Genomic DNA, 14,655 nt, shown 5'->3' with positions numbered 1-14,655 from the left:
ATACTTATTTAACTTGTATAAAGATTTTTTTAAAATTGATTAATTATATTAACCACGTAATTAATTTATTTATGAAACAATATAATTTTAAAATATAGATTATATTATTAGTTTAATTTATAATAAAGAATATTATTATATAAAATGTATCTAACATCTAAGGCCATTTCCGGCTAAGACATCATTTCAAAAGCTATTCAGAATTAAAAAATTACGACGGGCTAGGACGCTTTTTTAAAAATACTTCTTTTCTGAAAGTCGTCTAAGGCTATATCATAAGCCTCTTTTATAGGCAACGATATAGCTGACACAATGCGTAATTCAATGCTAAACATTAGCATAGTTGTATAATTTATCATTGTAATTTACGCATTGATTGAGCGATTACTATCAATGATTCCTTATACTTAATCGTCCCAATTAGACTCAGAGTTTTAAAAAAAATTAATATTTTTAAATGATCAATTCTAATTATAAAAATTTTTCAGTCACTTATGAAACTTAAAATCTATTTTGCATGTATATTCTTCCGTAAAAAAATTGGTTAATATGATAAATAAATTTTACTTTTCACGGAGTGAACTTCTTAGAGGGGTGGGGGCTTTTCTTATTACCGATATAGTTTTTTAGAGGTCAATCCAATTTAGCTGATATTGGCCAATTATATATGCTGATATAATTTTTAATAATAACAAAACTTGTTAACGATACTATTAAAAGGTATGAAAACTAATACCCAATTTCTTCTATATAAATACATAAAATTCAATTTGATAGGGGAAGCTGAGCCCCTCCCTAATCACAACCTCCGCTCTTAGCAGTCAAACAAGAGTTAATAATTTATTAGGGTCTAAAAGCATCTAGCATACTAAACATTCTCGAATAGGCCAATTAATCATTAGATGACAATCTGCTACCCTTCAGAAGTTAGGCAAATTCCTTTTTGCTACTTCACTTGTGTCTAATAATTCCCATCAGATAAAAATAGGGATGCTAAAGAAATATAATAAACTACATAATTATATCTTCACCCCAATTAATCTGTCTACTAGTGTTGTTAAAAAACCCGATTCGGTTCTATTTAAAAAAACGGCCAGATTAAGATTATAACCAAAATAACATTGCAAGCCAAAAAAATTTGCTCATTGCTGGCAGAAATTTTTGGACAATTATTTGTCAAATCTCGATGCTTACATATTATTATTTTAGCTAACATCTTAATCCGGCCGTTTTGAAAAATCGACCCTAATCTAGCGTTTTAATAATACTACTGTCTACCATTGGACATTTTTCACCTTGAAAATTATTAAGTTAATCAAAGCTCATTTCAATTATGGTTGTTTCTTGAAACCCCAGTTAAAAATAGTTGAACCTTATTTTATTTATTTTTAAATATAATTTTTATCAACATAGTCTTATAAAAATAAATAAAAGGTTTAAATTTTTTTATGACTACCAAGCCCTTAATTTCTTAAATGAAAATCTGTATCGTCTTAAAACATAGGATAATATCCAAAATATTTAATTTTACATCAAAAGTTAACCCAATATTTAAGAGAATACAACAATTATGGAATATAATTATAATTTTGACGAAGCATTTAATTTTCTTGTTTTTTTTATTCTGCTATATATAATTTTATTTTATGTTTTTCTTGAAATAAATTAAATGTATAATAATCATAATTTATATGTAAATTACTGTAAAATTTTCTGTACAAATAGATATTATTGCATTATAAATATTTATAATCTGATTTTATATAATTACTCTTGATTTTATAATAAGAAACTATATTTTAAATGTGAATCGAAGCAAATTTCATTTTATAATAATACAGTTTTTTATTTTTTCAACGGAAGGGTAAAAAGTATCCATATCTTGTTTTATCCTTTTTGGTACGCTTTATTATTGCTAGACATAAGGTAAATTTAAAAATAAATATTTATATTGATAAGATAAATTTAGAAATAAATATTTATATTGATAAGATAAATTTAGAAATAAATATTTATATTGATACTACTTATTATTTAATTAAAATGATTAAAGGTCATATATTCTTTATCATAATATATATATAACATTTTACCTAGTGTTAAAGTCGGGTCGTTCCACCATATTTGAGGATTTAGTTGTAAAAATCCAACCAGATTTGACCCAAATAATGAATCTTTTATTCAAATAATGTCAATTCAAGATAGATTTTTACGATTAACTCTTTAGGCACGACTCGGCTTTTTAACCACTATTTTTACCAAAAAGATAAAGTATCATACCTCAGAATTTTAACCGATACAGTATATTTATTTAAACTTTGAGAATTAAAATTTTATATCCTAGTTCAATTTATTAATTTACGTTTTGCATTTAGGAATACCCTCTCCCTGTCTATGAATTCGCGCTAATCCGTTGGTATGATTTCGCGCATTATTAATAATACATTCGTTAGTACCCTGTATATTTTGCGAATTTTTATTATGACACCAATCGTGATTTTGACTTTGATAACACGATATAAATCCGTTAGCGCATCCGTTGTCTCTGTTGGAGGTCGCCGATGTTGAATGATTATTCGTGCAGTTGGGGGAATCGGCGTTACGAAAATATGTGGTACTTGAATTTATTTTTCCTTTTTTATAACATGCGCAATGCTGGTAATTTTGATTATCCACGCGAACGCGTTTCTTAAAATTAGGTTTTTGATCGTTCGGTGGAGAAATTTGAGTAATTCTGCGCGAACGATCCGAGAAATGATTACGGAATGACGATCGATCTTCTGAAGGTGCCTGATTGTATGGGTCCTTAGATCTTGACGGGGGCAGGCCTATTTTAATATTGTGACATTTATGGTCGTGCCTTGGACTAGAAACATTCAATTTTGGAGCGTGGAATTTATTATACGCGCAATTTTTATGTACCCTGTTATTGTTAATAGGAGATGATTGGTTAGTATAAATGAGCTTTTTATTAGTAGGGGAAGAATAGCGAGAAGCGAGCTTACGATCTATTTTGGTATGATTGCTCGAGCTATTGTTTGAACTATTTGAATGCGTTTTGTGAGTATTATACCCCTCCATATAATTGATGTTGAGTAAATCGTCGTTTCCCACATGAAACCATTTGTAATAAGCTAGCAAAAATAGTATTCCCACAAAAAAGGCGGAATAAGAGGTCAATAAGGCTAAAAGTCTGAGTTTTATGGAGCCCATCTGCGCTCGGTGCAGCCAAACCGTCACCATTAAAGTATTTTCTACGAAAATTACTACGTAATAAGTTGTCAATCGGAATTTGCTATTGCCAGTTTGTAGGTCGATGAAACAAAACACGTATACCGCGGCAATGGCCACCGACCACCCTAATTTTTTAAAAAAACAGGCCATGCGAGTTTTACTCCCTGGCGTGGAAATACCTCCAGTTCTAACTGTGTTTATTTTATTTGAAATGGAAATTTCTTTATCTAAAACATTTGGTCCCGTATGAGGAGCGAGCAAAGAATGTGTGCAACATTCGTCGATATAGGCTAATTTGCCTTTTTCTTCTCTACTAACCGCGACATTTATAATAGAGTGTGGGGGTGGTATTACTGCGCTCTTATCAAAAATAAGTCTTTCCCGTTGCAACCAAACCGCGGTGAAGGCCCAATGAAAACCTACCAACAGTATCGTCCAGCGAACGCAAGAAAGGGCGAAAAGCAGCAAGACTAAACAGCGCGACGCGAATAAAGAAGCGTTGGCCAATAGCTTGAAGATGATGCCGGTCCAAGTAAAACTTATAACGGTAGAAGAACGATTATAGGACATGGAAGGATAGGAAAATGACAGGAGAACTTTCTTATCGAATGAGGCCAAGGACCAAGTTACGCAAAAGAGGGATATAAGAGCCGAGATAACAAAAAGGAACGGTTCTTCGAGCTCGATTTTAATACGTTCAGGTTGTAACAATTTAGGATTTACATTTAAACCAACGTTAATATGTGAGGCATCCTGAAAAAAATTTTCGGTCCAAAACCCGGGTTTCCCATAGTCATATAAATTATTTCCGTGTTCTAAGTTGATATTACTAAAATGGTTTACTAGTAGGTAACATTTGATTAAAAACAAGGGAATACCCTGTATCATGCCTTGGTAAAGTCTTAGCACGGAGAGCCTACAAAATTCGGTCTCTTGCTTTTTGGGGTCACCGGGCAAAAATATTTTGCAATGCCTCCACACTACGTGGAGTTGCAGAAGATGAACAACGAGTAAAGGAGCGAATTCCTTGAGCAAATCAAACACGTAAAACCGGGAGGATAAATAATTTTTAACTAAACTCTGGTCGTCTACGGGCATTATTTGTTCTGTGTGAGGAGTTAAGGATTTTACATGGTTTAATCGGCCCAAAATATGGGTTCTTTTAGCCCGAGTCAAGAAGCCCCTCCTAAATTCCTCATTATACCAACTTAGAGATACTATTTGAGATGATAGGAAATAAACGAACATAAAAAAAGAAGTCAACCAAAACCAAGGTTCTATATGGGACCCTCTTCGTTTCGCTTGATCGGGTTCCTTCCTCTGGTCACTTTTAAGAGCAAATAGAGTTTGTAAAATAACCAAATCGAAAACTATTATGCACAAATAAGTCGATAAAGAAATCACGGTGAATAGAATGTCACAAAACGAGAGCACCTTTTTGCGTTTATGGTGGATGTCTGGAATTCCATTTGTGATTGTATTAGACATTACTAATTCAAGCTTTCGAGAATCTCCAAACCTTTTTGGAGAGATCCTATCTTGACATTTCACCCCCAAATTTATTTTCCTATTATTTTATTTTTAATTTAACATTTTTTTGAGTTAACACGATTAATGAAGCATGATATGTTTCCGGAATGATAATTTCTTAAAAATTGTATATTTTGATTTTTTTTTTTAAATGTGTAGATATCAAAATTTATTTTATAGTATATTATCGCACAAGTAAAATAGAAATCTTATTATCAAGAAAAATTCACATTTTTTATTTTTATCTTAAAATCTAACAGATACTAAAATTTCCTTTTTTTATGTTACAAGAAAATGAAGGGATATTTTTTTAAACCTTATTTTATAACAATAATTTATATATTTTAAAAAAATATATCATTTTTATAATTGATCCACCACAAATCAAATATAGTAAAAGCTAGGGTTGGCACGATTATATCATTGATTTATATCTCGATTAAAATCAATCAGCTTTTTTGAAAAAAGTTATGATTTAGATTAATTTTTTTTAAATAAAAACTTACTATATTTTGCAAATAAGTTCTAATTAATTGTTAAATTTAATTTTTAATAATTATACATAGAGTTAATTGAAATTATTTTTTTGATATAATGTAATCCTATAAAAATATATTTATCTAATATTGTTTAAATTTAAGGAGATGAGAGAAATCTCTATAATTATTTCAATTGGTTTTTATTTAAATAAATAAAATCTTGATACTGATACTGAGAAGCTTAATTCATGAAGTTTGTATAAAATTTTAATTCTAGCTTATATTAAAATAATTAATATTTAAAATAATTATACATTGCTTATATTAAAAAAATTTTTTTTATTATTATTAATTATAATATTAAACATTTAGCCGACTTTTAAAAGCGGCTAAATTAATATTTTGCCAAAATTATATTAATTAATATTTAAAATAATTATACATTGCTTATATTAAAAAAATTTTTTTTATTATTATTAATTATAATATTAAACATTTAGCCGACTTTTAAAAGCGGCTAAATTAATATTTTAGCCAAAATTATATTAATGAGGCCACGAAATTGCCAATAGAGGTCTAATTTTTTATCAATAAAATCTCCCAGGTTGGAGAATTTTTTTTGGTTAAAATTTTGAATTAACCGTTTTTAAAAATAGGTGGAATCGAGCCGGCAACACTAATAAATTATATAAAAGTATTAAAATTTATATGAATAGACAAGTAAATATTAAACATTGATAATTATTTATGATAAAATACATTTTAGTCAAATCAATATTGTTTAACAATAATTAATGTGTGTTTAATTAGTAACTTTTTATATGGAATTATTCCTCCAGGGCATATATTTTGAAATTATTTCTCTTTTATCAGAAAATTAGATTTAAATCAAAAAAATCATCATATCTGCCATTATTAAAAATATCCGCAATTTTTTTAAAAAATCAGAGATGTGTAATGAGACTTTGTATCAAATCGATAATCACGTTGCAATATCGCTAATTCATTATCGTGAATATATTATAGCGAATGCATTATCACGTATGCAATAGTGTATATTTGACAAATAGTTGATATAATTTATAGAAGTATTAAAATTCTTTGCTTTTTATCCACTTTCTAATAAATAGTTCATCATTAATGTTTTTATTTTTTTATATCGGACATAAATTTATTACCTTTTGAAAGTTCCTGGCCGATAATATTTTTCCACCGGATTTCTTTTTCTTAAAGGAAATTCTTTAGACTCTTTAATTATATTATAACTAGTGTTGTTAAACGGCTCATTTTGAGCCGATTTTTAAAAACGGCTAACTCAATATTGTAGCCTGAAAAATATAGCCTAAGCCTTGAGATTTCGCTAATAGATGTCCAAACCTTTGTTCCTTCTACAAACAAAATCTTCAGGCTTGAGTTAAATTATTCTGGATGAAATAGTGAGTTAGCCGTTTTTAAAAATCGGCTCAAAACGAGCCGTTTAACAACACTAATTATAACCCATTTAGCAATTTCAGACCTTTTCAAAAAACCAGCGAACCAGCCTAATTGACGTTTTTATATTTATTTAACTTCACGTTTTAAAATTTTTTACACTTGCTTTTTATGAAATTATACATTTTACAAAAATATAAGGAATTTATTATTCTCAATTTTTTTTAATAATTAGTATAAGTAGTTTTTTAGAAAATTTGAAATACTAATATTTGACAAAAAATAACTTAAGACCCTCATTTATTATATTTATTTAAAAATGGGCCAGACGTGTTCCCATATGTTGATCTACAGCCGGACGCTGACCTTTTTTTCATAATTATAAATTATAATGCAAAACACAAAGTCTACTTTAGGATCCATAAAATTATTAAAATAATAAATATAATTAATGTGATAATCTATCCTTTTTTTTTCTTGTATAACACCAACAAAACTTCAATGGGGCCATAAAGTTAGAACCAATATGAAGAAGTATAAATTAGATAAAAGAGATAGCATGAATAACATAAAGCGGATAGATATTGAAGGAGCTGACCACCAGAAAAGGTGAAAACTAAAGATGAAATATTATAATCTGCGTATTTTTCACTCGATAAAAATTTAACACTATAGCTGAGTAAAAAGGGAACAATTAAAATATTGTAACAGTTACATGATCTAAATAATGGTAACGTAACAGTTAATCTTATTTTGAGGTAAGGGTGACTTAACCATTATATTTTAGTAACAAGGGGCGTAACCAAAAGGAAAGGGGAATTTCCCCTTATCGCAAATTTGTTTTCGATAAATTTTTTTTCTTTATGAGAATAACGATTGATTTCGATAAATCTATCATTAAAAAACACAAATATGATGACTGAAAAAAAGATTAATTAACCTATTATAATAAGTAGTAAACTGGATTTTGCATTTAAAATTTATAATAAAAGGTTAATGTCTTAGAAAAAAAACAAAATACAACGCATTATAAATATCTTTATTTTTTACTGTTATTTTTTTTTCATTTTGAAATTGTTAAATTTTAATTGAATAATCTTCGTATTAAAAAGAGAAATAGTTCATTGATTGATTACAAATAATATTCTTTTATCAATCATTTTTAAGCGGTTAATGTTTAAAAATATTTTTGCATCTTGAAAAGATTTTTTTACCTGAAAATTACAGATTTTGGCATTTTTAGGTAAAATTTGATCATAAATCTGTTCTTCAAAAAATCAACATTGCTTAATACACTCCTTAAAATCTAAGGTAAAAAAGCGATCCAGAATTCACACCCCCTACGGTATATGTTCCTCAATATTAGGTTTAAGTCTAGGTTACTCTTATCTGACTATGTTCTTTTATTGCACTGCCTTATTTCAAGTAGAAACTTCATCGCTACCAGTAACCCTCTTGATTGCTCCTTATGATATGGTTTTGATTCTAGTTTTTCCAGTAGTGCTATAGGTAAATCCAGGATCTTATACATCTCTCCCTTCCCACTAATTATGATATTATCCCACAATCACGTTGTACTTTATAAATTGCATACAAATATTTTTTATATATTATTTTTCCTCTATTAATATTAATTCATAAAAGAAAAGTAATTAAATTACTAATTATCATGTCCATTTTTTAAAAAAACATTTATTATATAATAATAAATTCATTATTTGGCAAAGGTCATTTATATTCTATCTTTAATTCATTTTATCATAATATGGAAAAGAAGAAAAACAATCATCTTGATTTATGCTAAATAAAATCTTATTTTAATTTTTTTTTGGTTTTGGTGTTTTTTAATAAATATTTCATAATCTTGTCTCGTCACCATTTTTTTATATCTTATTAAAAAAAATAATATAAGTGAATTATTTTGGCCAATTGAGATTTACGCCTCATTTATAGTAACCGTAAAGCAGTGAGGGATTTAACGGTACGTTATTTACAAAATGAAGCCAATAGGCATAATTTATAAATATGCAGTAAAACGATGCTATAAAATTTAATAAAAAACACATTTTGCTACGTATATTTCAAAAATTATTATCTCAAATCAGCTGTGATTTCGATAGCGTTAAATACCGCACCGCTTGATCAAATCACGTTTAACGAGGTCATATTAAAATTATTGTTTTTTTAATGGTGCTAATTAATATTAAGTAAAAAAAATCCAAATTAGGGTAAAAAAAAGGTTGTTTTATCTCAGAACATTAAATATTTTTACCATTTTAGGCGTAGGAGCCGAGCTTAAGAAATTGTCTGGAATAAATTTAAGCTCTTAGAAATAAGTCGAATAATGTGAAAATTTTTATATTAAATGTTTATTTTATCGATTGAAATAGAAATAATCTGTTTTTTTAGAGTATTCGCCATAAATCAGAAACTTGACTCTAATTATTAAAAATATCGTTTTAAAAATGAGGTAAATAAATTTTCATAGATGGAAAATTTCAGTACAAATTCACTAAAAAGCTTATTTTTTAATTTATAAAACTAATTAAAAATCATTTACAAATCCTAAAATCAAATAAATGTATTTTTTTTTAAAAAAACTAATTAAATTTTTATTTCATTTTTTTAAATTATAATTTATATAAAAATATTTTTACCTTGGGTAGAATAGAAAATTGTGTTTACTTTACAATAAAATAAGCCCCAATAGAAAAGAAAGGGTAATAAATTATAAAAGAGCTCATTTATGATTTATTACATTGATCATTTAAAATGGATATAGTCAAGTTAACGGGATAAATCTTACATTCAAAACAATTTAATATTGTTTTTTTTATTCATAATAATTATTTTTTTAACTCTTAATATTTTATATAAAGAAGGTTTAAGCAAATCTTGTAAATTTTTATTTTTTTTATAAATGGCAAAAATAAAATACAAAAATGTGACGATAATTTTATAAAAATGAATGTATGAAATCAAAAACGGCCAAATATTTTATTTGTGTTTTTTTTATTAACAAAAAATAACAATAAAATAAAAATAATATCATTTTTTATTTTTTTTAAAAAAAGGCGAATAATTTTTTTTTGAACAGAAAAAAAACCTAATTTTTGTGAAAAGAAAATGTAAGATATAAAATTAAAATATAAAAAGTACAAATGTTGATATTTAATAAATAATTAGTTAAGATCTATTTCATTAATTTTTTAAAAAAAATGACTCTTTAATTTGGCCATATGATAGGGGAGGGTCATTAAATTTCTACTCAAATTAGACAGTTTGCCTAAAAACTAACTAAAAAATTTATTTCGGACTAAGAAGAAATTTATTTAAATTATAAAAGGGCTCAAGAATGTCAAATTATTTGTACTAAATAAATTTTTTTAAGCCTGTCCGATTTCTTTAAAATTTTGTCCATCAGAATAACTCGGATTTCGAGTTTTACTTGTAAATAAATTTATCCTCCAGTTTTCAATCCTCATTCTAATGCAATCTATCATACTGTAAAAAAATAACCATGTTTACATATTTCTATTCCGCCCAAAAATAATATAATTATACATATTAAAAATTAAAGTCTGTTGGTAGTTGAGGGTTTTTTTTTATAATTTAATTATTAGATAGAATAGACTATAGACTTTATTTTATAAATTGAATATAAAAGTTTATTTTTTTTAAATATATTTCAAATATAATTTATAGAAATTCTGAATATATTATGAAAATATTTCAGAATAAAAAAAGGAGGAGGGGAAAATTTATTTTAATTTTCAAGCAACCAAATGATTAATTATTGTTAACAACAAAAAAATTGAATTTATATTATTTCATTATTCATTAGATGATAGTTAATGTCTGGCTTTGGAATTTGATTTTATTGCCACATGGTCATTCATCATAATGCTTAAATTGTTTTTATCAATGCCAACCCTATCATTCTTGCCATATAAATTTATATTAACATAACTTGATTACGTTATTAGTTGACCAATTAAATTAAAATTATATTTAATATTAACCTTAGTGCGTAAGTTAACTAATTGTAAGTTCAAAACCTTATATAAATCAGGTCTTATTTTCTAATAGTGAAAATAAAACTTATTCTTATTAAGATCATTTCTAAAGAGTTTAGCTTGAATTGAATCACAAATTAACCCCCCCCCCCCAACGTATTCAAGATCAGAGCTCAAATTGTCCAAGTTATTTTTTTAATATTAAAAATTTTAAATTACAAAGTCTAACTTGGTGCCCCCTAAAAAATAATAAATTTTGGATTAAATCGATATCAAAAAATTTATTCAACATTAACATTGTAATGTAAGGATAAAAAAATACTCATATTTATAAAACCACACCCAATAGATTAATTTATTCATAATTTTGTTTTTTTTGTTTTTAGTTGTTATTATTTAAAAAACATTATGAACCCCAATTTTAATTTTTTTTAAAATGAAAATGCATAAGTAAGGTTAAAATGATTGCCCCCTTTCATCTCTTGATTTATTTAGTGGTTGTAATTAATTTGTACCTTTATTTATTGGTTATTTTTATAGGAATAAAAAAAGGTTTCTTATATTTTTTGATTAGTTATGATGTGATAATTTCATAAGAATCGTATGGGTGTCGAGATATGAATATTATGCTGATCATTTAGGTTGTCCCCTGCTTTTAGAATGCACATTTATATCCCCCACCCCTCCATTAATAATTATTTTGTATATTTTATAATGGCTTCCCGAATTTATTAATTTTATATAATACCTAAACCAATTGATGCACAGTGGAAAGGATTATATGTAAATCTAAATAAGCAGGAAAGTATAAACAGCTTAAAATGTTTTAGCATCATGAGCTCAGAAGAGAATAGAGGACACTGATAATACAGATTATGATATTATAATACGTATGTTTTTCAGGGACCCGGAGCTAACTAGAATGAACTGCTAAACGGTTGTAAACCTTTAATTTTCTGCTTTCCATATAAGCCTATGATGAACTTCAGCTGATTGTTGATGTGACTTAAGCATTTTATAATAAAATATTCATAATATTTATAATAGGTACGGGGTATTCAAAAAAAGAGAGAAGTTAGATATAAACAACTAAAATTACTGGGAAGTTTTAGGCCTGCCAGATCAATGTAAGGCATAGTAAACACAGTAAGACGATTGCGTGGTTTACTGGATCTTTTTCATGACAAGATATATCGCTTACTGACAGCTGAAGATATTAAAAAATTTGCATATTGGGCTACATTAAAAAAAATCTTTTATCTTCTGAGAGAGTTTCTGTCAGATTATTTGCAAAGGGTAAAGTTGCGCGTAAAGTTTATACTCTTGACTTGATTTTGAAAAGACCATTATAATTCCCTTCTTAGTAAAAGTTAATGCCGTGTACAGGAAGAGCAAAAGCGATTTGCATGGGGATGTAAAAAAATTTTTTAATGTAGCCCAATATGCAAGATTTTTTAAATCCAGGTTTGTTAAAATAGGTTATGCATAACATTCGTTAAATTTATTTACTCTGCCTGCCTGTTCAACAATTTTATACGATATTCGCATTCTCTTCTATTTACGCATTCGTTTGAGATTTACAGATATTGGATTATGTGTTGAAAATTTTCAGTTTAGGGAAAAATCGTAATGTCATCAAAGTTACCTTTTTAAGGCACAAGGATATGATTGGTCAACATTGATGATAAATTTTGCAATCTTAGATTGTGTCTTGTTGTAGCATAGTAGATCTGTGCGCCGCCGGCACACGCTGAGAATTTTATCCACGTCGGAAAAGCCGCCGATTAAGACGGACATGGCCAGGCTCGCTGCCGTTTTTTTGTGGCCCTGGCGCGGTGCACATTATATTTAGAATGCTATTTAATTATATTTATATCGAATATTACCATTAATAAAATTAAAATACGAATTAAATTCTATTGGCATATAATAAAATAGAGTATATCATTTACATTCATTATATTTCAAAATTACATAAACATTAATACATTTTAATTTGAATATTAACATTAATAAAATTAAAATACGAATTTTATTCTATTGGCATATAATAAAATAGAATATATCATTTACATTCATTCATATTCATATATCATATTTCAAGATTAAACAAACATTAATACATTTTAATTTTTTTTTATGGACTTACACTTTTTAAACCACCCTATTGCCAGCTCTAATTGATGCTTTTTTAAGTATCTTTTTAATGTATAAACTTAATATATAACTGATTTATAAATAAATTAATTATGTAAAACTTTATTATTTCAGCTGTAATTATTTTGATGTTTTGTAAATAACTTTGATGTATAAAATAAATATAAAATCTAATAGTGCTAAATTATATTTTAATATGATGCATAGATTTAATGCCATTTTATTCTATAAACAATTAAGGAATAACTGGTTTTCTAAGGTTTTAAATTTAAATAAAATGATTATTAAAAAATAAATTGTCTAAAAAAATAGAAATATGATTCTTCGTCAGAATTGCCTAATAGTACAACCATTAGTCAGTGTGCTCTAGATAATTTTTATGCATGTTTTAAAATGATTATTAAAAAATAAATTGTCTAAAAAAATAGAAATATGATTCTTCGTCAGAATTGCTTAATAGTACAACCATTAGTCAGGGTGCACTAGATAATGTTTATTCATGTTTTAAATCTGATATATTCTGGAGCAAAATTATGTTCCATCACTTTTTATTTATGAACAGATCATTTCAAGCGTCGAAATTATATCACCTTTAGTTAACGTCATTTAAATAAAAATTTTGATTTAAAATATTTTATCCTGACAACTAGAATCGTTATGCAGAAGCATACTGGTGATGGTGAAACCATATTATCTGAGATCGATTGTATAAAAAAGTTATACCATTTAAAAACAGAACCAATACAGATGGTAACTGGTGAGCTAAGGCCAATGTCAAAAGAAGCGTCAGATTGGGGGATTATGAGCATCATTTATGCTTAGGGCGGGCATTGACTTTAATTATTGATGGCATAAAAAAAGTTGTCAGAATTAATATTCTGATTAAAAAAATTAGAATAATCATTTCAGCCCTCAGATATCGAGTAGCCGATTTCGAATGTGAAATTGTGTATGAACATTGTAAATACCTGCAATCAATTTATGAGACAGGCCATATTTTGTAAATTGATTATTCTGATCCATATCTTCTAGAACATTTTGATATCTCTGGTGAGGCTGATAATATAAATTGCATTGCACCAACAGATTTAATTATTGCAAAAAACTTAAAAATGAAATTGTCCTTCCTGCTGGCACAGCATATCCTAGAAATTATCCGTAGTGGTCAAGATTCCTATAAATGTTCTACATAAAATAGGAAAACAATCCTTAAAACTTTTTAATAACGAATGAATATAATTAACGAACTTTACACATTATTAAATCCATTCAGAGAGTCGATGAAATTTCTTCCCTCCCAAAAGGGATCAAAAATAAATTTAGAATTTATCTCGCAGTGAAATAGAAACGCATATATTAATAAATAAACTTGATTGCTCAGATATCATTTGCCTAAAAGAAAATTTGCAATAAAAGCTTGACCATGTTTCCAATCACAGAACTTATAGTAATTTATTATATATTTTAGTGAATAAATTATATTTTAAACATTAGATATTAGCGATATTACTTAATCTTAGATTTCAAAATCTTAAAATTCAGAATATATAAATTTGAATTTTACGACATCATTGCAATTTTCAATTAGACATTTAAAACTTTTAGAGCATGATAGAAATGCACAACGAGATTCAAGTTGAAAATAATGGGCAAACATCCAGTTAATAACAACATTAGCAACATAGAGCAAATGCCATATTTTGCGCAGACAACATAGTATACCAGAAGAGGATGTACTATTTGGAAAAAAAGCGACTAGAACTTCTTAGGTTTGCTAATTTAGCTAGGATTCTTTTTATACCTGCAAA

The 14,655-nt window shown here is 27.0% G+C and overlaps 1 protein-coding gene across 4 annotated transcripts; it reads right to left on the bottom strand.

Annotated features, from left to right (window-relative positions):
• Window positions 1-1,643: 1,643 nt before the first annotated feature.
• LOC135929021 (uncharacterized) lies at window positions 1,644-9,592 on the bottom strand. 4 transcript variants are annotated; one of them, XR_010572450.1, is made up of 3 exons: window positions 9,332-9,592; window positions 2,281-4,801; window positions 1,644-1,915 (listed from the first exon to the last, which is right to left on the bottom strand). XR_010572450.1 is itself a non-coding variant. In XM_065465512.1 (3 exons), exons 2-3 carry the CDS (start codon window positions 4,720-4,722, stop codon window positions 1,888-1,890), a joined length of 2,388 nt encoding a protein of 795 aa, XP_065321584.1. In that variant the 5' UTR covers window positions 4,723-4,881; window positions 9,332-9,591; the 3' UTR covers window positions 1,647-1,887. The 4 variants fall into 4 exon arrangements, 3 of the variants coding, with proteins under 3 accessions (XP_065321584.1, XP_065321583.1, XP_065321585.1); XM_065465512.1 differs by having other exon boundaries at window positions 1,647-1,915; window positions 2,363-4,881; window positions 9,332-9,591; XM_065465511.1 differs by having other exon boundaries at window positions 1,647-1,915; window positions 2,363-4,801; window positions 9,332-9,591.
• Window positions 9,593-14,655: the final 5,063 nt, after the last annotated feature.

This window comes from Gordionus sp. m RMFG-2023, chromosome 4, assembly GCF_954871325.1.
Source record: "Gordionus sp. m RMFG-2023 chromosome 4, tfGorSpeb1-WG-v2, whole genome shotgun sequence".
NCBI classification, from domain to species: domain Eukaryota; kingdom Metazoa; phylum Nematomorpha; class Gordioida; order Chordodea; family Parachordodidae; genus Gordionus; species Gordionus sp. m RMFG-2023.
The sequence above is the reverse complement of the archived record's forward strand: the minus strand, read 5'-3'. Positions and strand labels throughout refer to the sequence as shown.